We start from the raw sequence: 23,786 nt of genomic DNA, 5'->3' as shown, positions 1-23,786 counted from the left end.
TTAGTAAAGAGAAACCATCATAAGATCAAAAATATAATGAATATATTTTAACTCAATGGAATAAAACTCAATCTTTTCAATGTAAGTCAGTAAAATTCACAAAAAAAAAAACAAAAATAAGATATCGCAAATGGGAAATATAAAATAAGATAATATGTCAATCCTAAGACAATTAAAATAAATGTAAAAAGGTTAATTTTGCCAATTAACAGACAAAGACCCTCCTTTGGGGATAAAAAACTAAATCTAAAAAAATGTTTTGTACATGAGACACTCTTAAAAAAAGAAGGCACAGGCCGGGCGCGGTGGCTCACGCCTGTAATCCCAGCACTTTAGGAGGCTGAGGCAGGTGGATCATGAGGTCAGGAGATTGAGACCATGCTGGCTGACAAGGTGAAACCCCATCTCTACTAAAAATACAAAAAATTAGCCAGGCGTGGTGGTGGGCACCTGTAGTCCCAGCTACTCGGGGGGCTGAGGCAGGAGAATGGTGTGAACCCAGGAGGTGGAGCCTGCAGTGAGCTGAGCACGCGCCACTGCACTCCAGCCTGGGTGACAGAGCGAGACTCCATCTCAAAAAAAAAAAAAAGAAGGCACAGAGACTTTGGAAATAAAAGGATGAAAAATATCAGGTAAGAGTGAACCAAAAGAAAGGACAGCAATCATAACAGTGGATAAAATTAAATTTAGGACAAAAGTATGCTATACGAAAAAAAGATACAAGAAAAACAAATACAGCAAGAGGATATAATTATCAAAAGTATATATGCTTTAATATACAGTCTTGAAGTAAATCAAGCAACAACTGAGAGAAATAAGTGAACAATTGCTATTGGTGATTTTAACATTCCCCACTGAGAAACTGAAAGCTTAAATAAATAATCAACATAAATATGAAGATTTAAATAAAATAAGCTCAAGTTATTACATATATACATATATGAATGTGTATATATACATATCAAACAGATAATATCCATTATTTTTTAAAGAAAACATGAAATGTTTATTAAAATAGGCCATATATGAGCTGGGCACAGTGGCTCACGCCTGTAATCCCAGCACTTTGGGAGGCCAAGGCAGGCAGATCATGAGGTCAGGAGATTGAGACCATCCTGGCTAACACGGTGAAGCCCTGTCTCTACTAAAAATAAAAAATATTAGCTGGGCATGGTGGCTCACGCCTGCAGTCCCAACTACTCGGGAGGCTGAGGCAGGAGAACCCCTTGAACCCAGGAGACGGAGGTTGCAGTGAGCCGAGATCACGCCACTGTACTCCAGCCTGGATGACAGAGGAAGACTCCGTCTCAAAAAAAAAAAAAAAAAAAAAGACCATGTATGGTTATTACAAACCTCGAAACATTCCAAATGTTCAATATCATAATAGACAATATTCTTTGACCATAGTGAAATAAAATTGGAAGTGAATAACAAAAGAATAGCCTAAAATTCTAAATAAACTCAGTGACATATTACTAAACTACACTTGGGTTTTAAAGGAAACCAGAAAAGAAATTCTAAAATACTTAGAAAAAAATTACAATGAAAATAGTAATTATCAAAAATGTGTGGGACATAGCTCAATCAGTATTTAGATGAAAACTTTTAACCTTAAATACATTTATGTGGAGACCGGAAATATTAAAATGTAAGAAAGCTAAGCATTTATCTCAAGAAAATAGAAAAAAGCACAACAGACCGAAACCCAGAGAATTTAAAGGGGTGACTAAAAAAATAAAGATATAAACAGAAATCAATGAAATATCAATTTTTTTAAAAACCAGTAACAAAACTAAAAGGTGGATCTTTGGAAAGATTAATTAGCTATATAGATCTCTGTAACAGGACTTATCAAAGGGAGAAAAGACATAAATAAAATACAGAACAAAAAAAGAAAAAAGAATTACTGATATAAAATAATAATGTAAAAATAATAATGGAGAAGCCTAATGAATAACTCTGTAGTATTTAATTTGAAAATCTAGATGAAATAGATAAATTCCTAGATATAAAGTTCAAACTTGCCTTATAGGATAGGAAACTTGAAAAGACCAATAAATATCTACAAAACTAAGGTGTCTCCAAAACTGCAGACCCATTTGTAGGCTCTACTCTCCTCTTTTCCCCTGGGAAGAGATTCCCTCATCTCTGGATGGAAGGAATGATGCTGTCAACCCAACAGAGAGCAAAGAACCCTAGCGAGGCATTCACAATGCCTCATCCTTCTCCACACTGTGATCAATCCGTCCAAAGGGGGGCAACCACGCCATAGACTTTTGGGGGGAACTGTTATGAACATTGAGTTCTCTCCTTCTGATATCAACTAACCAGTTAGAACTAAATAACCCAGAGCTACTGTGGCCACATTTGTCCCCAATGCAGACAGAATAAAGTAGAAGAAAGCAGAGCTAGGAAAGAACAAAAAAAAAAAAGACAGAGAGAGAGAAGGAGAGATCTGATGCCTGATTTAGAACTCCGTAGATCCATGCCTGAAGTCCTTTCCACCCTTGGACCTCTCGTTCATTCCTTTTTGCTTTAAAGCAGTTCAAATTTGATGTCTGTCACCTGTAATCCAAAGAAAACTGACGAAAAATAAAATGTGGGGAAAGGGGAAGGTGCTAGACTTTAGAATTGAATGGTCTTGGATTTGAATCTCAAGGGCGTTTAACTTAACTTCCATGCAGCTCAGTTTCCTATCTAAAGAGGAGTGATAATGGTACCCACTTCACAGAGTCATTGTGAAGATTTCGTGAGACAATCCAGAGGAAGCACTTGGCAGATATTATTCCATGTCTGTCTCTCCCACCAGACTAAGACCCCTGGAAGGCAGGACCTTGCCCAAGTCATCCCCAATTGGAGCTAACACCTATTTTTCTTTTTACAAGTATCTGCACCTTGGTGCTAATTAAGGGCACCTAAGACATCTCTGCCAACTGACACAGGGCAACCACATTGATGCAACTCCAGCCACATTTTGGTATTAAAAAAAACTTCATAGAATTGAACGCAGAGCAAAGTTAATTTGCACCATTACTGTGTTTACTCAGCTCTCCTGACAAAGCCTCCCATTGGTTAATGACTCGGGGGAGAGGACTACCAAGCGGTGAAGGCCACTGGCCCCTCTAACCATTAACCACCCAGGAAGCTGGCAAACAAAATTTAACAGGCAGCATCCACCGCAGGCTTACTGTACACATGCTAGGGTCCAGGACAGCAGGACCAAGCCAGCAGAAACAGCCTGAGCCCACCGCAGACTGTGAGTAACACCTGAGAACCCTCTGTCCCTCCCCCTGCCCGGCCTCCAGAGCAAAGCCATGGCTGCAGCTCGCTTGCTTGTTTGGTTTGTTGAGATGTTTTGTTTTTTTTAAACGGCACATTGAACATTAGGGCAGCCAGCAGTGTTATGAGGCAATCTTGTTAGGATTTTCCAGACCCCAGAGTCTGTGAGTCATCCACAGGGGTTCTGATGTCCCCTGGGTTCCTGCCACGCAGGGGGCTGACACAGAGGGCTGTAGCTAAGAACCATTCTCGTCCACTGCCGTGATTGATGCTCCTAAGCCCAGCCAGACGGCCACAACAGCCACAACAGCCACAGAGTCGCAGCCTGCAAGCTACAATGCATCTGCTCCAGTCGGCACCACTGATGAAGGATGCTGGCCGCGGGTGGGGGCCGGGGAGGGCTCAGCTGGCCCAGTGCAGGGGTATTCTTCTGAGTCACGCAGACCTGTCTCCACCACGGCTCCTCACTCAGTGACCTGGGGCAGAGATAATGCACGGAGAACAGAACTGTCTGCACTGTACCACATGTCATGAGGTTTCACTACAGAAGGTCAAGAACTGTGCCTGGCTCATAGGGCATTTGTGAAAACAGAGAACACAGTGAATATTTACTAAGTGAGTCTCGTCAGAGATGAGGAACAAAGAGGGCATACTTGACATGAAATGCATGGTAATATTGATACTCTGCATTTTTATATGGCTGGGTACTTTTTTGTTTGTTTGTTTGTTTGTTTTTTAAGATGGAATTTCACTCTTGTTGCCCAAGCTGGAGTGCAATGGTGTGATCTCGGCTCACTGCAACCTCTGCCTCCTGGGTTCAAGCTATTCTCCAGCCTCAGCCTCCCGAGTAGCTGGAATTACAGGCACACGCCATCACGCCCAGCTAATGTTTTTGTATTTTTAGTAGAAATGGGTTTCGCCATGTTAGCAAGGCTAGTCTCGAACTCCTGACCTCAGATGATCTGCCCACCTCAGCTTCCAAAAGTGCTGGGATTACAGGCATGAGCCACCACACCTGGCCATGGCTGGGTACTCTTAAGAGCTGTTTTACTCATCATTTTGCTCTCTGTAGAGACAGGCAGAATGACATGGCACAAGCTCCGATGTCAGACATCTAGGCTTAGAATTCCAGCTCAGGGGGAGTTACTCTGTCTCCCTGGATCTCAGTTTTCTCATCTGTAAAATGGGCCCCAGGATGACCCATTAAGTGAGGTCACATAAGCCAAGCACTGATAACAGCCACGTCTGGTATTCACAACAACATTGTGGGGTGGGTGGAGTTTTCACCCTCATCTTAGAGAATTAACACAGGAGAAGGTGAGACATGCAATCTCCCCAGAGCTGGCAGGGGAGCCCATCCTACCATTGGCATCATACCGCACAGGGCCTGTGCCTGAGAGGAGATCCCAGATAGGTATGGCAGTGACCAAAGCTAAGCAAATATTTCACTGCCTGTCATGGGGCAAGGCCATAGAGAAGCACAGATACAAGGCTTCCTGGAGGCGGTGACCTGGGACCTGAGTCTCAAAGGACAAGATGGAGTGAGCCAGATGAGGCAGGGAGATGAGGGACCTACAGACTGGAGCCACTTAGGCAGGACTGAGGCAGATCCATCTTTGTTCCCTGCTCCCAGTCCAGAGCTGGGCTCAGCAAACATGGAAAAATCAAAATGACCTGCCCTGGGGAACTGCAGTGACCTGTCTTGCTGTAACCTGCCCTGTAGTGATGTGACATGCCCTGCCCTGCCCCACAGTGGGAGAAAAGGCTGATATGTGCTGGAAGAACCCCTGGCACCCAGTGTTGCTGTGGCTGAGACCCCAAAGGGCCAGATTTGAGGCTGGAGGCAGAACTGTCACCAGGGACTGGGTCACAAAGACCCCCTGGGCTACGTTAGTGAGAATCAGCCTTGTGGTGGGCAATGGGGAGTCCCTGAAAACTTCAAAGCAGAACTGATCAGCTTGAATTTTTGAGAATTTAAAAAGATGCAGCTGCAGATGGGTAAAAGGGCTGGAGGGAGTTGAACAGGAGGCAGGGAGACGAGGTAGGGGCTACTGCTGAGCCCTGGGAGAGATGAGGAGGCTGTGCAGAGGCACTGGAGAATAGACAAACACCAGAAAAATGGGTAAGGCTAGAGGTGTTATTATCAGCTCTATTTTATACTGTGGAAACTGAGGCAGAGTTTAAGTAGCCTGTCCCACATCACCTAATTCATACATGGCAGTGCTAGGGCCCCAATCCAGCTTGATCTGCCACGAAACCCAGGAAAAGAAAAGAATTGTCCCGAGGACCCAGAAATCCAAGTCAGAAACCCGATGGAGAATTCAATAAAGCCCATCATTTGGGTGCGGGGAGTGGGGAGCAGGTCACACCTGCCTCTATTATCTAAAGCAGAGAACTAGGGGCTAGAGCAGCCAACAGGGGTTGTTTTCCACCCTGGTGAGATAAGGGAGACACGCAAGGAGGGTTTTGGGAGACTCAGGAGAACTAAGGGTTTTGGGGGGGAGTTCCCACCTGTCTTTCTTGAGATTCTGCTTTTGGAACACACCAGGGAAGGGGCCTCTAGGGAATTCCAGAGCAGAACAGTGGTTCCCACGCTCGGAGCGCACCTGTTAAAAGAAAACTTTAGACAAATTAAACGTAGCAGAGTTTATTTGAGCAAAGAAACAATTCATGAATCACACAGCACCCTAAACCAGCAAAGGTTCAGAGAGTGCCACCCAGCAATGTAGGCAGTATTTACACGCAGAAGAAGGAAGTGACATACACACATAGGCTGATAGGTTACAGCTCTGTGTTTGCCTTGTTTGAACATGTCTGAGCAGTTGGCAGGCTGTGATTGACTGAAAGTTCAGCTGCTATGATTGGCTGAGACTTGGTTACTTGTTACAAACATATACTCTCAAGTTAGGTGCAGTTTGTTTACATATTAAGCTAGGTTACAGTTTGCTACATGAGGAGGCAGCTTTAGCCCATCTTTAATTTAATTTAACACACCACAGCCTCCTGGAGCACTGGTTTAAATGAGGGTTCCCAGCCCCTCACCCAGAATGGCTGGTTCAGCAGTGGGTGGTGCAGTAAGACCTGCTTCTCCTGTAAGCATCCTGTATTTATTGTGATACAGGTAGCTCCACACAGCACAGGGCCTGGAACCACTAACCTTGCAGGCAGACAGTGTCCACTTACTGATTCCGACCTTGGGTGGATTTTTTTAAATTTCTCTTATGGAACTCTTTTTAACTTATTTATATTTAATTTTTTCCTTAAATTTGTATTCTGGGAAAATATAATACCTAACATTTTAACTACAAGCGTACAGTTCATAAAAGTACATTCACATTGTTGTGCCACCATCACCACCTTCCATGTCCGGAACTTTTTCATCATCCCAGACTGAAACTCTATACCCACTCAACAATAACTCCCCCATCTCCCGTTGCCCCAGCCCCTGGTAACCACGATTTTACTTCTGTCCCTATGTATTCGGCTACTCTAGGTGTAGAATTAGACTCTATTTGTCCTTGTGTCTGGCTCATTTCACATAACATAATGTCTTCCAGGTTCATCCATGTTGTAGGAAATGTCAGAATTTCATTCCTTTTTAAAGTTGAATAGTATTCCATTGTATGTTTATACCAGACTTTGTTTATTCATTCATCCATTGATAGACATTTGGGTTGTTTTCATCTTTTGGCTATGGTGAATAATGCTGCTGTGACTTTGGTCTACAATTATCTTTTCAAGTTCCTTGACTAGCTGCTTGCAGTTCTTTGGTGTATATACTCGAAGCAAAATTGTTGGGTCAAATGACAATTTGTTTAATTTTTAAAGAACTGTCATATTGTTTTCCACACATTGTAGCACTTTATATTCCTACCAGCAATGCATAAGGGTTCCAATTTCCCCACATGCAATGCTAACATTTAAATTAAAAAAAAATTTTTTTTAAAGGAAATCTTGCTATGTTGCCTAGGCTGGTCTCAAACTCCTGGCCTCAAGCATTCCTCCTGCCTCAGATTTCAGAGTAGCTGGGATTACAGGCACGGGCCATCATGCCTGGTGTGCCAACTTATTGTTTTCTGTTTTGTTTGTCTGTTAGTAGCCATCCCTATGGATACGAAGTGGTATCTCATTGCGGTTTTGATATTCCTAATGATTAGTGATGCTGAGCATCTTTTCATGTGCTTACTGGCCGTTTATATGTTGTCTCTGAAAAGATGTCCACCTAAGTCCTTTGCCCATTTCTAACTGGGTTTATTTGTTTTGTTGTTGTTCTTGGGTTTTAGGAGTTCTTTATATATCCTGGATATCAATTCCTTATCAGATATGAAATTTGCAAATGTTTTCCCATTCTGTGAGTTGCATTTTTACTTTATTGATAGTATCCTTTGATGAACAAAGTTTTCAATTTTGATGAAGTCCAATTTGTTTATTTTTTATTTTGTTGCCCATGGCTTTGGTGTGATATTCAAGAAATCATTGCCAAAGCCAACATCATGAAGTTTTTCCCCCATGTTTTTTTCTAAGATGTTTATAATTTTAACTCATCTTTAGGTCATTGATCTATTTTGAATTAATTTTTGTATATGGTGTTAAAGGTCCAGTTTCATTATTTTGCATGTAAATATCCAATTTTTCAGCACCACTTGTTGAAAAGGCTGTCTTTTCCCCATTGAATGGTCTGGCATCCTTGTCAAAATCATTTTACTACATATGAAAGGCTTATTTCTGGGTTCTGTATTCTATTCCATTGGTCTCTATGTATGTCTTTATGCCAGTACCACACTGTTTTGATTATTATAGTTTTGTAGTAAATTTTGAAATCAGAAAGTGCAAGACTTTCAACTTTGTTCTTTTTCAGTATTGTTTTGGCTATCCAGGTCCCTTGAGATTTTTATATAAATTTTAGTATAAATTTTTCTATTTCTGTGAAATACAGAACTGGAATTTTGATAGGAATTGCATTGAATCTATAGACTGTATTGGATAGTATTATCATCTTAGCAATTTCTTCCAATCCATGAATGCAGGATGTCTTTCCATTTATTTATGTCCTCTTTAATTGCCTTCAGCACTGTTTTGTACTTTTCAGTGTATGTCTCTTACCTCCCTGATTAATCCCTATTTTATTCTTTATCATACTATTGTAAATGGAATTGTTTTCTCAATTTCCTTTTCAAATTGTTTTCTTTGTTAGTGGTGGGAAATGCAATTGATGTTAGTGTTTTGATTTTATATCTTGCAACTTTGCTAAATGTGTTTATGAGTTCTGTAGAATTTTTAGGGTTTTGAACATATAAGATCATGTCATCTGTGAACACAGACAATTTTACTTCTTCTTTTCAAATATGGATACCTTTTCTTTCCTTGCCCAATTGCTCTGGCTAGAAATTCCAGTGCTATATTAGGTAAAAGTAGTGAGAACAAGCATCCTTGTTTTGTTCCTGATCTTCGGGGAAAAGCTTTCAGTCTTTCACTATTGAGTATAAAAGGTTTTATAAATACGTAGTCTTGATTATGTTGAGGTAGTTTTCTTCTATTACTAATTTTGTTGTAGGACTTTCTACTTAGTCCAGCTAAACACGGGGTCCTTGTCACATGGCCATGAAAGATTAGGCTCACAGACACTTTGAGGTGTGAATAAAATGGAATTTATTGGGTGAAAAGGAAAACAACTCAGCAAAGCAAGAGAGAGTCCTGTTAACAGGCCCTCATCTGACTAACTGAATCCCCAGATTACCACATCGGATCATGAGAGAGAGGCCAAGCTCCTCCCCGCTGCAAAGGGCACAAACTTCCCACAGCTCCACCCATTCTCCCAGTGTGCAGGCCAATTGAATGTTCTCCAGGCACCTCTTTACACTTGACTGTCTCAATCTGCTGTGTGTTTTTATCATGCGAGGGTGTGTTGAATTATGTCAAATACTTTTTTCTGCACCAATTAAGATGATCATGTGATTTTTTCTTTTATTTTGTTAATATGATGTATTACACTTATCAATTTTTGTATGTTGAAACATCCTTGCATTACAGAAATAAATCCAAATTGGGTATGGCATATAATCCTATTAATAGGCTCTCAAAATTAATTTAATCCATTATATTAGTCAGGGTTCTCCAGAGAAACAGAATCTATAGGATATATAGAAATATATATAAGAGGAGGCATTATGGGAATTGCCTTACGTAATTACAGAAGCTGAGAAGTCCCACAATCTGCCATCTGCAAGCTGGAGACCCAGGAAAGCCAGCCATGTAATTCAGTCTGAGTCTGAAGGCCTGACAACAGGAGGAGCCAATGGTGCAGCTCCACAATAGGAAAAGGGCCTAATAAAGCTGATGGTTTAAGTCCCAGAGTTTAAAGGTCCAAGAAGCAGGAGGCCCAGTGTTCAGGGCCGGCAAACACAGATGTCCAGCTCAGGGACAGAAGAGAGAATGTGCCCTTCTCCTACCTCTTTGTTCCATTCAGCCTTTAATAGATTAAAAATGCCCACCCATATTGGTAAAGGTGGCTGTCTTTACTCAATCCACTGATTCATATGCCAATTTCTTCCAGAAATACTGCCACAGGCCTCTTTTATGTAGGCACTAATTCCTTTTATGAGGGTAGAGCCCCCATGAATAGGTTTCCACACATGAATTTGTGGGGACACAAACATTCAAACCTTAGCAGCTGGTAAAACATTATTTTTGAGTGTGTCTGGGACAAAATAAATTGAGCAAAAATGGACATAATTGAAGGGTGAAATCGTTCTACAGCAATTTAGACACTTCAATACCTCATTCTCAATAATGGATAGAACAACCAGACATAAAATAAGTAAGAAAATAGAGAACTTGAATATCACACTAAAAGCTAGATGTATCAGACCTATACAGAACACCCTACAACAACAGAATACACATTCTTCTCAAGTGCAGATGGGACATTCTCCAAGATAGACCCTACGTTAGGCCACAGATCAAGAGTCAATAGATTTTAAAAGACAGATATCATACTAAGTATCTTCTTCAATCACAATGAGATCAAGTTAGAAATCAATAACAGAAGGAAAACTGGAAATTTTACAAATTGTGGAAAAAACAACACACTCTTTATCAACCAGAGGATCAAAAAAGATACCACCAGGGGAATTAGAAAATACTTAAAGACAAACGAAAATGGAAACACAACATACCAAAACTTATGGAATGAGTGAAAGCAGTGTGATGATAGAAATGTAAAGCTGTAAACACATTAAAAACAAGAAGATCTCAAATAAACAATGGCATATATTCAAATTCAGGTGTTAACTTTAGGATGCTAATGTAATCCCCATAATAACCACAAAGGGATGAGAATAGAATTATTAAAGTGTTTCAATACAAAATAGCATTTCAGTACAAAAACTAAATACAAAAAAGGACAGTAATATAGGAAATGAAGAACCAAAAATGTTATATCTTCTTGCTGTACTGAAAACTTTATTAATATGTCATTGCCCTGTCTTTTGGAACTTTTTTAATTCAAAATCTATTTTGTCTAATATTAGTGTAGCCACCCCTGCTCTCTTTTGATTACTATTTGCATGGGGTAACTTTTCCATCCTTTCACTTTCAGTCAGTCTATTTACATTTTTGGATCTAAAATGAGTCTCTTGTAGACAGCATATATTGGGATCATATTTTAGAAGGCTAATGTGTAAAAATAATTTTTAGTCTTTGTTTATAATTTAGGGACTAGAAAAAGAGCAAACTAAACTGAAAAATAGCAGAAGGAAGGAAATAATAAAGATTAGAGCAGAGTTAAATAAAATCAAGAATAGAAAAACAATAGAGAAAATAAATTAAACCAAAATGTAATATGTATGCTCATAATACATTTAGTCCATAGTATATTTGATATAACCAGCTTTACTTCAATAGCATACAAAAGCTCTGCTTCCTTATAGCTCTGTTCCTACCTGTTTCCAGTTACTGATGTAACAAATCATATCTACACATCATGTGCCCAAAAACATAACTTATAATTGCCCACGCATCTACCTTTACCAGAGGTCTTTTATTTCTTCATTCGGCTTAAAGTTACTGTCCAGTGTCCTTTCATTTCAATCTGAAATAAAATGCCTCTCATTTCTTGCAGGGTAGGTATTGTGGAAAAAAGCTTACTCAGCTTTTGTTTTTCTGCGAATGCTTTAATTGTGTTTTGCTTTTCTTCCAGCATTTTGAACATATCCTTTGGGTGGGTTTTAACCTTTCTGAGCACCTATTTCTGCCTGCCTAAAATCATGTTAATAATACTTACTTTAGGAGTGTTTTGGTAATGGTTAGATGACTGAATATAGCCAGACTACCTAGATCAGTGTTGGGTACCTGTTAGGCACTGGATAAATCATAACGGGTGTTATTCATATCTCCAGATGAGGAAACTGAAGTCCAGCGCCCTCTGTGATGTGCTCCAGGTCACACAGCCAGTGTGGAGGAAGGAACTGGGGCTTGAATGGGGTCTTTTGCCTGCCTCCTCTTGCACTATGCCCCATTGACTCAGAGACTGCCACAGCATCTAACAAGCTTTTCTGATTTGGCAGGGCCTGGCTATACTGGACAATGCCACTCCTCCTGTACACCTGTCTTCTCTGGCTGTCCACCAGCGGCCTCTGGACCGTCCAGGCCATGGATCCTAATGCTGCTTACGTGAACATGAGTAACCATCACCGGGGCCTGGCTTCAGCCAACGTTGACTTTGCCTTCAGCCTGTATAAGCACCTAGTGGCCTTGAGTCCCAAAAAGAACATTTTCATCTCCCCTGTGAGCATCTCCATGGCCTTAGCTATGCTGTCCCTGGGCACCTGTGGCCACACACGGGCCCAGCTTCTCCAGGGCCTGGGTTTCAACCTCACTGAGAGGTCTGAGACTGAGATCCACCAGGGTTTCCAGCACCTGCACCAACTGTTTGCAAAGTCAGACACCAGCTTAGAAATGACCATGGGCAATGCCTTGTTTCTTGATGGCAGCCTGGAGTTGCTGGAGTCATTCTCAGCAGACATCAAGCACTACTATGAGTCAGAGGTCTTGGCTACGAATTTCCAGGACTGGGCAACAGCCAGCAGACAGATCAACAGCTATGTCAAGAGTAAGACACAGGGGAAAATTGTCGACTTGTTGTCAGGGCTGGATAGCCCAGCCATCCTCGTCCTGGTCAACTATATCTTCTTCAAAGGTATTCCCACCCATCCCCGTCTGAAGGCCCATCCACTATGGCCAGGAATAACAGCCGCTAAAATCCAGGGCACACTCTTGGGCAAAGTCTTTGATTCTGTAAAGCACATACACATCTGGGAATCTCCATCTTCACCACAATCCTGCTGGGTAGGTGGAATTATATTATTTTACAAAAGATCAAAATGACACCCAGAAGGGTTGAGCAATGTGCCTACATTCTGGCAGGTTGGTTTGAGGCCTGCACCTGTAACCATGAACAGTCTGGCTGCTTCATGCTCCACAAATGCTGACTGTCAAGCACTGGGCCAGGGACTGGAAAAATGGCCTAGAACTAGACAGAACCCCACCCAGCCCCTCGGGAACTCCCAGATGCCCCCAAAGCCATCCTGCACACACTGCTCTGACCAGGTCCTGCTTCAGTTTTTCAATCTTCCTGTTCATAAAAACCTGGAAGCTCTAGGGGGGAATGCACTTCCAGGCTTTTTCCAGCTTCTAGAAGCCACATGGCCTGTGGGCCTCTCTTATTTTCAAAGCCAGTAATTGCAAATTCCCACCTCTGCTTCCCTCATCACATCTCTCTGATTCTGACTTTCCTGCCTTCCTCTTTGACTTACAAGAACCCTCAGGATTACACTGGATAACGGCCCACCTGGGTGATCCAGAATAGGCTGCCCATCTCAGGGCCAGCCGATTAGCAATTATGATTCCCTCTACAACTTTAATTCCCCCTGGACGTGAAAGCTAACATATTCTCGAGTTCTGGGGATTAGAATGTGGACATTTTGGAGGGCTGTTATTCTGCCTGCCACAAAGCCCAGGCCTCTTCTGTCTCATGAGCCCTCTTGCAACTTATCTGACTGCCTAAAACATCTTCCCTCACTTCAAATCTTAGCTCAAAAGTCACCTCCTCTGTGAAGCCTCCCCAGATTCACCCAGGAAAGCCTTTGCCCTCATATGCATGCTCAACAGTTTGCCCATGCCTTGTTTGGGCAATCGTCTTGCCATAACATGTTGTTTAGCACCCAAGTGGTTGAGTTTCAGTTAAGCAATCATATTCAAAGGAATGCAGGTAAAACAGCCAAAATAAGCAAACTAAGCCAGTATCTCTACTGAACATGTGTCTCTCGACAAGATCATCAGATCAGTGGAGATGTGATCCCCAGCCGGGACCCCTCATGCCCCCTTCCCCTCCTCCCCAGCTCTCTCTCAGGACCTCCCATCAGACTGTGCCCACCTCCCCTCCCATCCCGCACCTCCTTACTGCCTGGACTGCTTTAGCATCTCTACGAGTCCTTCTTCTCTACCTGCCTCTGGGTCTTTCCTGCTCTCCAGCACAAGGCTGGGAACTCCCAGGAGAGGCCGCCCTCTTCGCAGGATGGTGAGGCTGAGAGGCTGACCAGGCAAAGGCAGCCTTCCTAACACCTGACTATGGGAGGGCCAGGGAAGCTGGGAACATTTGCCCAGAAACTCTTCTGTGTGCTCCCACAAATTCCACAGACCATCTCCCCCACGAGACTGTGCACTCTTGTGCAGGGTATCTTTGTCTCTTTGGGAGATTCCAGTGCCCTTGTGTAATGCTTGGTGCATGGAACAAGCTCAGCAGTGGTTGCACAGAGGTTCAGGCAACACAACCTGGGGAAAAGGCACAGTAAACCCAGGTGCACGGAGGGCCCTCCTGAGCCTGAGAGATGCCTGAGCACGTGTGGTGGAATGGGTGCTGGTGGAACGGGTGCTGGCCTGGTGTCATTCTGTACGAGGTTTAAGTGTCCTCAGGACCACAGTGGGGCTAAGTGGATAGGAGATCACAGCTCTAGGTTACAAAATCAGAGAAACTTGGAACACCTGAATGCAGGACCAGACATTGATGGAGGTGAAATGCCTCATTGTACACAGATTTTCTATAGTACAACAAAACGAATCCGCGAGTGTTTGGTTAAAACTTTTGGCAAAATACTCTGAAATATTTCTAGCAAGCCAGGATAATAAACAGAAATCAAGATTAGTGTAGGTATTATCACTAAATGTAGAATATGTAAAATGGCCCTGATGTGTTATTTATTTATTTATTTATTTATTTTTTTTTTGAGACGGAGTCTTGCTCAGACGCCCAGGCTGGAGTGCAGTGGCAGAATCTTGGCTCACTGCAAGCTCCGCCTCCCGGGTTCATGCCATTCTCCTGCCTCAGCCTCCTGAGTAGCTGGGACTACAGGCACCCGCCATGACACCCGGCTAATTTTTTTTATTTTTTTGTATTTTTAGTACAGACGGGGTTTCACCATGTTAGCCAGGACGGTCTCGATCTCCTGACCTCATGATCCACCCGCCTCGGCCTCCCAAAGTGCTTCGATTACAGGTGTGAGCCACCTCACCCCGCACCTGATGTGTTATTTATCGGACTTTCTTGACAGTTTTTTTTAAATAACATTAAAAATATTGTTAAAAGATTTTCCAGAGGAGCCATCCTTGCTCTCTCAGGTCGTCCCCAATAAATTCTTTCTCTACCACCAATTCTCCTAGAACTTTTTGAGAATAGATCCCTTAAAGTAGAGGCTGAACCCTATTTTGTATTTTGTTTTGCTTCAAACTATATACATTATGCTTACTTCTAGAAAAGAAATACTCCATAAAAAGCAAGCAGCAAAATGTTAAGGACAAAAAAAACCTAACAATGAAAAATATTTTACCCACTTTTTTTTTTTGCTGTAAGTTACCACAAAATACAACTGCCCTCTGGTTCTGAGGATTTTAGACCTCCTTTGGAGGATGATTTGAGAACCCTCAAATAATCTCATTTGCCGTGAGACAGACGGATGGTGAGTTTACTACCATTGGCCAGTGTCTGCAGACATCAAGGTTAGTGAGGTCATTCAGAAGGGACCAGCATAGCTCTGGTGTCTCTAGACTCCGCAGCCATGGCTGATTTCTCTACATCCATCGGCCTCTCCCTGTTGTCTCCATAAGTAGCTATTACAAAAGGTTTGTGGCTGGCTTAGAACCAAGAATTTTGGCTGAGCAATCCATAGATCCCACAGACAGTAGGATGGAGAAAGGGCTACCTGGAGTGATGTTCTGGCCACCTTTAGGGAGCCTGGGCTGGGAAATGGTGGCCTGGCAAGGGCTTCAGGGCTTGTGGTCAATGGCAGCCAGGACACCTGGGATCTGCTGGACTCAAGGGCCTCAGTCATCACTTTAAGACTGGGGAGACGTCACCTAGAGCAGAGAGACCCTGTGACACTCAGCCCAGGTAAGTTTCCTGCAGGTGGACTCAGTTGTCTGGAATAAGTTCAGAAGGACAGAAGAGGTCCCGCTGGTGGCGGACAATCAGGCAGGCTTTGGCTCAGTCTGATGAGCAATTTTCTTCCCATCAGAGCTGACCAGTACCGCCAAGTCCCATTTGTGAAGGTAGTGAGCTCTCCATCTCAAGGCAAAAAAACAAGCTGGATGGTGGCACCCTGGAACATGGTAGATGGGACTTGAGGGCCTGCTGGGGGTGGGAGTCTGTGACCCTGAAGGAGTCTTCTCACCCTGACTCTTCATTAGGACAACGTGGCCTAGAAGGAAGGACCATTCAGCAGGGTCAGGAGCCTCAGCTGGGCCGGCCAGGCTGGCAGGGGTGGAGATGGCCCCCTCGCTTCCCACCAGGGACTCTGAGTTTGAGACTTGAGGTCTAGCACCACTTCCAGAGCCCTCAGAACTGGGACCCACCCTAGGCATGGGGAGCCAAGGCACAGTCTGACCTACCCCCAAATCCAAGGACCAGCATCCTCTTGGTCTCTCCCCACTTCCTTGTTTAGAAGCCAGTCTCAGAAACAGAGCTCATCCTCAACCCATTCCAAGAAGTAGAGGATGAAACAGGCTTTAAATTTCTGGGAATTTTTATATCTTACCTAAAAACCCTTGAGGCTTGAATGGGGACATTCCAAGCATGCAGAAGACCACTGTGTCACTTGGAGAGTAGGCCCGTGAGGTCACCTGGAACTGTGTTTTCCTCTCTGCCCTACAGACCTGTCTCCTCCTCTTCCTAGGCACATGGACACAGCCCTTTGACCTGGCAAGCACCAGGGAGGAGAACTTCTATGTGGACGAGACAACTGTGGTGAAGGTGCCCATGATGTTGCAGTCGAGCACCATCAGTTACCTTCATGACTTGGAGCTCCCCTGCCAGCTGGTGCAGATGAACTATGTGGGCAATGGGACTGTCTTCTTCATCCTTCCGGACAAGGGGAAGATGAACACAGTCATCGCTGCGCTGAGCCGGGACACGATTAACAGGTGGTCCGCAGGCCTGACCAGCAGGTAAGTCCTCCAGCCATCATGTTGATTTCTGCAATGCACGTGTCCCCAGAAAGTGGGGCACGTGGAAAGGGAGTATGCTGGGGCATCCTTCCTTCCCTGGACTCACCCTCCAGGGCACAGTTTTCCTGTCTGCTGGGCCCCCAAAGGCTGTAAGTTTCCCTAATCTAGAGCTCACGCTTATTTATTGATCTGTCCATCAACACTGAAATACTTTGGGGCATTTCACAGAGTGAGGTTCCCTTTCCCTGTGAGGTTCATACATACTCTCTGCATTGTCATATTTTTGCAGCATTTTCTTAAAGTAAGTTCACCAACCACCCAGTTACACACTTATCCGTTTTGTTATCTTGCTTACCTGAAACCATGCCCTGCTAAAGATTATATAGAAATATAATGAAAATGACCTCTGTATACATCATGGAGCCAATGCAAAATCTATGAATGGTTCTTAAGTTACTCAGGGCATCTAACTCTTCAATCAATCAATCATCAGTAAACAACTAAGAAAGCAAGGCTAAAGTAGGTAATAAGCGAGTAAGTAGAAAGAAAGCAAGGGCTGCATATCCTGAAGAGGCAGTAGCCAGGAGGAGAAGCGGCCAATGGATTCCCTCTATCTCTGACCTCAGGCCCAAGCAAGGGGCTGGTGCAGGGTTGACACTCAGGCAAGGTCAGCTGAGGATGTGAGTCAGCAATGAATGAATGAATGCCTGAATGAATGGATGTGTGAGTGAATGGATGGAAGAATGAATGAGTGAGTGAATTAATGGATGAATAAGTGAGTGAGTGCATAGAATGGTGAGTGAGTGCATAGAATGGTGAGTGAGTGAATGGAGAATGAGTAAATGAATGGACGAATGAATAAGTAAATGGATGCATGAGTGAGTGGATGGATGGGTGGATGGTTGGATAGATGGACAGATGCACAAACAAATGAGATTTTCCCCCTAAGCACCCCTGAGCTAGACAGTAATTGAAATTATTGTCATGCAAGTGCGCAGCCCTGCTCCTCACCTTAAAGGAGGAAGGAGGTGTTCTTAGAACATGGTCCTCACTCTCAGGGAGATTCAAGTTCCATCTGTGCAGAAGGGTCAGAAAATGCCAACCAGCATGAAACCTGGTGGCAGGGGGGCTGATGCAGACTCAGAAGCAGGGGGGATGCTGAGGAGAGAGTGGGAATGTAGATCTGGAGTAGCTCAGGAAGGCTGGTGGATCAGGCAGCATTTCATTCACTCACTCACTCATTCATTCATTCAATGTGCATTTCATTCGCTCATTCATTCAATGCACATAAACGGAAGCACTTGCTATGTACCATGCCCTAGCTAAGCACAGGGGATGGAGTGGTGAATAGGACAAAACAGAGCCCTTAAAGACATGCACTCTAGAGCAGAAAACAGATTCTGTTGGAATTAGTGGTACGACAATGTGAGTTCTGAGAGAGACAGACAGAGATATGTAACATGCCACTGGTTGGGAGGTGGGAATGCCTGACTCTGCCCGGGAATGGGGAAGGGCTGCAGAGCAGGTTGTTTTCCCTTGAAACTGCTTTGAGTGTGAATGGAAGTTCAGCCAGGGGGAAGTGGCCTCCAGACCCGACATGAAGTCAGGGGACCATGCCCAGAGTGCCAACAATGCAGGGCCAGCAGTAATGAAGACAAATTTGGCTTGGACAAATGTTGTGGTCTAAAAATTTTGCAGTAGATAATCTAGGAGGAAGCTCCTCTACTTTATTAATATGTAGGTTTTGTGGTTTATGGTTTCAGATTGTTTTCATTTTGAATGATACCTTCAGAGATCTATTTGATGCTGGATGCTTCTAGAGAAGTTCATCCAGTTCTGTGAATGCACATGGAAGTGTCTGGGAATTTGACTTCTCTCCTGTAGGGAAGTCACGTAGTCAGCCCTGTGTTTCTGAGCAATCCCCTATAGCTATGTGGAGGACACAGTTCTTAAACCATCCATAACTACGCTTGAGTGTGTACACATATATATGCATGGGTGTGAACCTGTGTCTGGGCGATGCTAGGGATCCATTTGCCATCTCTTCCTCCTTTCTACCCACCAAAGAAAACCTGTAATTTAGGTGTAATACCACAAGGGAGTGATAACGCACCAAGATGCAAACAATGCATTCCAGCTCATACTCCACTGAAAATGATGGGAAGGACTATCTATCTTTCTTTACACCAAAAATAATCTTTTCATGAAAATACTTCAATGTGAGCAACATTAATCAATAATACATACCTTAAAGCCCCATCACCTTGCTCTCAGAGAGCTGTCAACAACGCAGCAGGCGGCAGATGGCAAAACTAGTCCTGGCCTTTTCAGTTCTGTTGCCTCCCAGTTGTGTGACTTTGGGGGAATTCCTCAACCTCTCTTAAGTGTTGGTCTCTCAACCTGGAAATTAAAGATGTTGATTCCGACTTCATAGGTGCGTATGTGTGTGTGTGCACATGCATGTGTGAGAGAGACAGAGAGAGGAGAAAAAAAAAGTAAAGAACATAGACCAGGTGTTTGGGATAAATTGGTCTCCCTTCCTTTCTTTCTGTTACTATTTCCGCACCTGGAGAAGGTACACACCGACTCGCCTCTGGTTCTTCTCCCTCTCCTTTAGAAAAGGACGGCTTCCACTTCACACAGGATGGTTGCCAGTCTCCGGGCCTCACTCAGGGCTGCTTTTGCTCAGTGAGGAGAGGGTCTCGTGCCTTCCCTCCCATCTGCCGAGAGAGCCGGTGCGAGTTCACTGACACCCCTCAGTTTCAGTGTTTTAGACATCTGCTCTCCCTCTGGGGAGAAGGCACAAGAAGAATTTAAAAATAACAATAAGGCCTTGACATGTTAAAAAGCGTAGATGCCCGTGCTGCCCCTAGTGTGACCCCACTTACCTTTCTAGAAACCCCACCTGCTTCAGCTGGTAGAAACTGCCAGCTGAATCAGATTCTTGCAGAATCACAGAGATTTAGCACCCACCTGCCCTGGGAGAGCCTGTGTTCAACCACCTTTGTGTGCAGGTGAGGACATTAGCACAGAGAGGGGCTGGACTTGGCAAAGGCCACACAGCATTAGTGGCACAGCTGGAGCCAGGGACCACTGCTCCCTCCAGTCCTCTGCTTCTAGCAGGAGTTCTCCTGGGACTAAAAGGCTTCATTATGGACTATTGTCTTAAATGCTCCATGGTCCAGCTGCATCCCAAGTGGAATCAGCTCGAAGGAATTGCAGAGAAGAAAAGAATGTGCAATTCAGAGGCCCCGTGGGAAAGCTGCCTGTGTCATGGAGGCAGAGACAGATCCTGCCTCCTGCTCTGTCCCTTCTCCTACCTACAAAGAGCAAGTCAGGCTGGAGGGCAGGAGCTGGAGGGAGCGCACGAGGAAATAAGAATCTGGCCAGGAGAAGAGGTGCTGCTCTCCCCTCTGCCAGGCCCAGCCCTGGAATGTCTAACTCTGTCTGCTTACCCCGAGCAGCCAGGTGGACCTGTACATTCCAAAGGTCACCATCTCTGGAGTCTATGACCTCGGAGATGTGCTGGAGGAAATGGGCATTGCAGACTTGTTCACCAACCAGGCAAATTTCTCACGCATCACCCAGGACACCCAGCTGAAGTCATCAAAGGTAAATGTCATGGGAACCCACCTTTTCTTCCCCCTGCAAAATTCACAATATAAATATAATACTAGGAAGTGGCACTGAGTTCATTCATGAATGAGCCTCTAGGTCCCTGGCTGAGAACCCCAGGTTGAGTCAAAGCCCCTTGTCTCACCATGAGGTAAATGGAGGCTCAGCAAGAAAACATGACATCCCCAAGATCACACAGGAAGCTATCGACACAGGAGGGCCACAGGCCAGGCACCTACCCATCCCACCAGACCACACAGAGGGGAACTGTGAAAACCAAGTTGTCATGGCAGAGCTGTGAGTGGCCCCTGGCAAAAAGAAACAGGAAAAGTGGTAAATGTCTAATTGGGATCATATTGAGCCTTCTACCCAATTACATCCATTCAATTACATAAATCCTTCAGCTTTATGTTCTGTTATTCATGCATTCAGAAAATTTTTACTGAACACCTACTATATATCCCAAACTGTGTAGGCCCTGTGTATGCCCCCGTTACTCAGATGTGTGGCCCCTGACCTCAAGACACAGGACTTTGTGGCCTCCGTGGTACCTGGCACGTAACATGTGCTCAGTAAAATGCGTGCTGTGTGAGTGGATTGAGTCAACACAGCTGCCTTCTCAGAAGGCAGGTATTATCCCAATTTCTCAGATGAGGAATCTCCTGCTCAGGGAGGGTATGCAGCTTCCCCACAGTCACAGAGCTAGTAAATAACAGTTTGATGTTTGATCTCAGGCCTGTTGACTCAAAACCTCATCTGCTCAAGACACACTGCAGGGGTTCCAATCCCAGCTCAGCTTCTTCCTAGCCATGGGTGCCACTCACAGAGCCACCAGAGCCTGAGTGTGCTTGCTGGAAAGAGTCGCTGGAAGTTCCCACCCCTTAGGGTGTTGTGAGCTCACCAATATCACCTGTTACTTATTTAGCCAGGTTATGAGTTACCAGAGTCTTTTGATACAAGCTAGGCAGACGTTTTGCTGACTTCAGAACTCCTCCTAATTTTGATCACAACAAGGACATATCAACAGTCAAAGATTTACATTTTTAGATTCTGCCTCAGCTTTCCCAAACAGAACAGACATAGGCACTTTGCATAACTTGAACCCTAGCATTTACCCAGCAGACTGGAAAGGGAGCAAGATCTCCCTCCGCTACCCCAGGATGGTAAGAAGCGCCCAACATGGACAGTGAAGCCCAGTTCAAGCCATGAGACTTCTAATCTCCATGTGATGGGCCCAATCTGCCCTTTGTATAGGAAGTGTAGGTGCGGCCCAGGTTCTGGAGGTGGACAGACTTGGGCTGTGTAATCCTGGGGCTGCCACTTGGATAAGAATCCAGCAAGTGACCTTCTCTGACCCTGGATTTACCTTCCTAAAACCAAGGACGTGAAGGGTCCCAGCAATGAGTCAGGAAAGCGAGAACGCACAGCAGGTCTCACTACCCATCTTCATTCTGTACCTAACAGGTGGTCCATAAAGCTGTGCTGCAACTCAATGAGGAGGGTGTGGACACAGCTGGCTCCACTGGGGTCACCCTAAACCTGACATCCAAGCCTATCATCTTGCGTTTCAACCAGCCCTTCATCATCATGATCTTCGACCACTTCACCTGGAGCAGCCTTTTCCTGGCGAGGGTTATGAACCCAGTGTAAGAGACCACCCACCCAGAGCCTCAGCACTGTCTGACTTTGGGAACCAGGGATCCCACAGAAATGTTTTGGAGAGCGGGAGGTTTCCCCCAATCTCCTCCAAGTTCTTCTCCCTCCAACCAGAGTTGTGTCTACCTTTAGGCATCTTTTAATAAATGTCATTGCGACTCTGATGACCGGTGTGGTTAAAGAGAAGGGCAGGGGGGTTCTGGAGGTTACTGTGTTAAAGTGGTGTTTGCAAATCCCCAGGCCTGGCATCTTCATCCATGTGGGCTGCCATAACAAAGCACCACAGGCTCATGAACAACAGAAATGCATTTTTTCACAGTTCTGGAGGCTGGAAGTCTGAGATCAGAAGCCAGCCTTGTTGGGTTTTGGGGAAGGTCGCTTCCTGGTTCAGGGGTGGCATCTTCTGGCTGTGTCCTCACAAGGCAGAAAGAGCAGAGAAAGCTCTCTGGGGCCTCTTTTATAAGGGTCCTAATCGCATTCATGAGAGTTTTACCCATGACCTAATCACCTCCCAGAAGCTCCAACTCTAACACCATCAACTTTGGGATTTGGTTTGAATGTATCAATCTGGGGAGACACAAACATGCAGGTCATAACACCTGGTACTGCCACAGGAGGAGCAACTCCTCTGGCCAACAAACCCTCCCCTCTTCCCTAATAAAAGACAAACTTCAGCTGAACTAAATCTAAAGTATAAATGAGGAATGAATGATTCGCAAATCGGACAGCCTCCTCAGCTGTGAGACTCCAGTGCAGCCACGTGGTGGAAGAAGATTTACAGACAGAAAAACGAAAGTGATGTACAGAAAACAGAAGAGAGGAACAGAAACAGCCGGATTGGTTATAGGTTGATGTTTGTCTTATTTGGCTACTTTTGATCAGCCAAAACTCGGTGACTGGCACAAGTGTAGGCTATGGTCTGTTCATCCCTCCACTTGCTACAGTTCATGATGTACTGAGAAATCTTTAGGCCAAATTTAAAATATGTAAGGAGGCCGCATTAGGCTAAACTTGATTTAACAGCCCTGACAACTGCAGACAAATGTGGCATCTTTAATTTGTCATGGGTCTTAGGGGTCAGGGCGGTGCAGGAAGGTATGTGGGAAAGAGACAGAATCCCAGCCAGGTCCATGAGAGCTAAGATACTGAAGGTCTTTTAAGGTTTCTAGTGTTTAAAGTTTCCTGGGGCGGGGGGGGGGGGGGGGGGGGCGGGGCGGGGGGGGGGGCGGGGCGGGGGTTGGACATTTCTGGGCCCCCACCAGAGCAGCTGACGCTGGAAGCCTGTTGTGGGTGAACAGTGGAGTCTTACTCCAGAAAGATAGGAGGAGACTTAGCAGATGTGTGTGATATGGTTTGGCTCTGTGTCCCCACCCAAATTTCATCTCAAATTGTAATCCTCATATGTGGAGGGAGAAGCCTGTAATCCCCATGTGTCCAGGGAGGAAGGTGATTGGATCATGGGGGTAGTTTCCCCCATGCTGTTCTCATGATAGTGAGTTCTCATGAGATCTGATGGTTTTATAATTGTTTGACATTTCCTCCTGTACACACTGTCCCTCTCATCTGCTGCCAGTAAAATGTGTCTGCTTCCCCTTCCACCATGATTGTAAGTTTCCTGAGGCCTCCCCAGCCATGTGGAACCATTAGTCAATTAAACCTCCTTTGTTTATAAATTACTTGGTCTTAGGTAGTATCTTTATGGCAGTGTGAAAAGAGAGTAACCCAGAATCAGTTCCAACATT

General features: G+C 44.5%; 1 protein-coding gene across 1 annotated transcript; it reads left to right on the top strand.

The window, feature by feature from the left end:
- The first annotated feature begins 3,174 nt into the window (after positions 1-3,174).
- Positions 3,175-22,208, top strand: SERPINA6 (serpin family A member 6). Its single transcript, XM_004055627.5, has 5 exons — positions 3,175-3,256; positions 11,844-12,475; positions 16,503-16,773; positions 20,238-20,385; positions 21,853-22,208. The coding sequence occupies exons 2-5, from the start codon at positions 11,863-11,865 to the stop codon at positions 22,036-22,038; spliced, it is 1,218 nt and encodes a 405-aa protein (XP_004055675.5). The 5' UTR covers positions 3,175-3,256; positions 11,844-11,862; the 3' UTR covers positions 22,039-22,208.
- Positions 22,209-23,786: the final 1,578 nt, after the last annotated feature.

This window comes from Gorilla gorilla, chromosome 15 (assembly GCF_029281585.2).
Source record: "Gorilla gorilla gorilla isolate KB3781 chromosome 15, NHGRI_mGorGor1-v2.1_pri, whole genome shotgun sequence".
Classification (NCBI taxonomy): Eukaryota; Metazoa; Chordata; class Mammalia; order Primates; family Hominidae; genus Gorilla; species Gorilla gorilla.
Note: the sequence above shows the minus strand (reverse complement) of the source record. Positions and strands in the feature narration are given on the sequence as shown.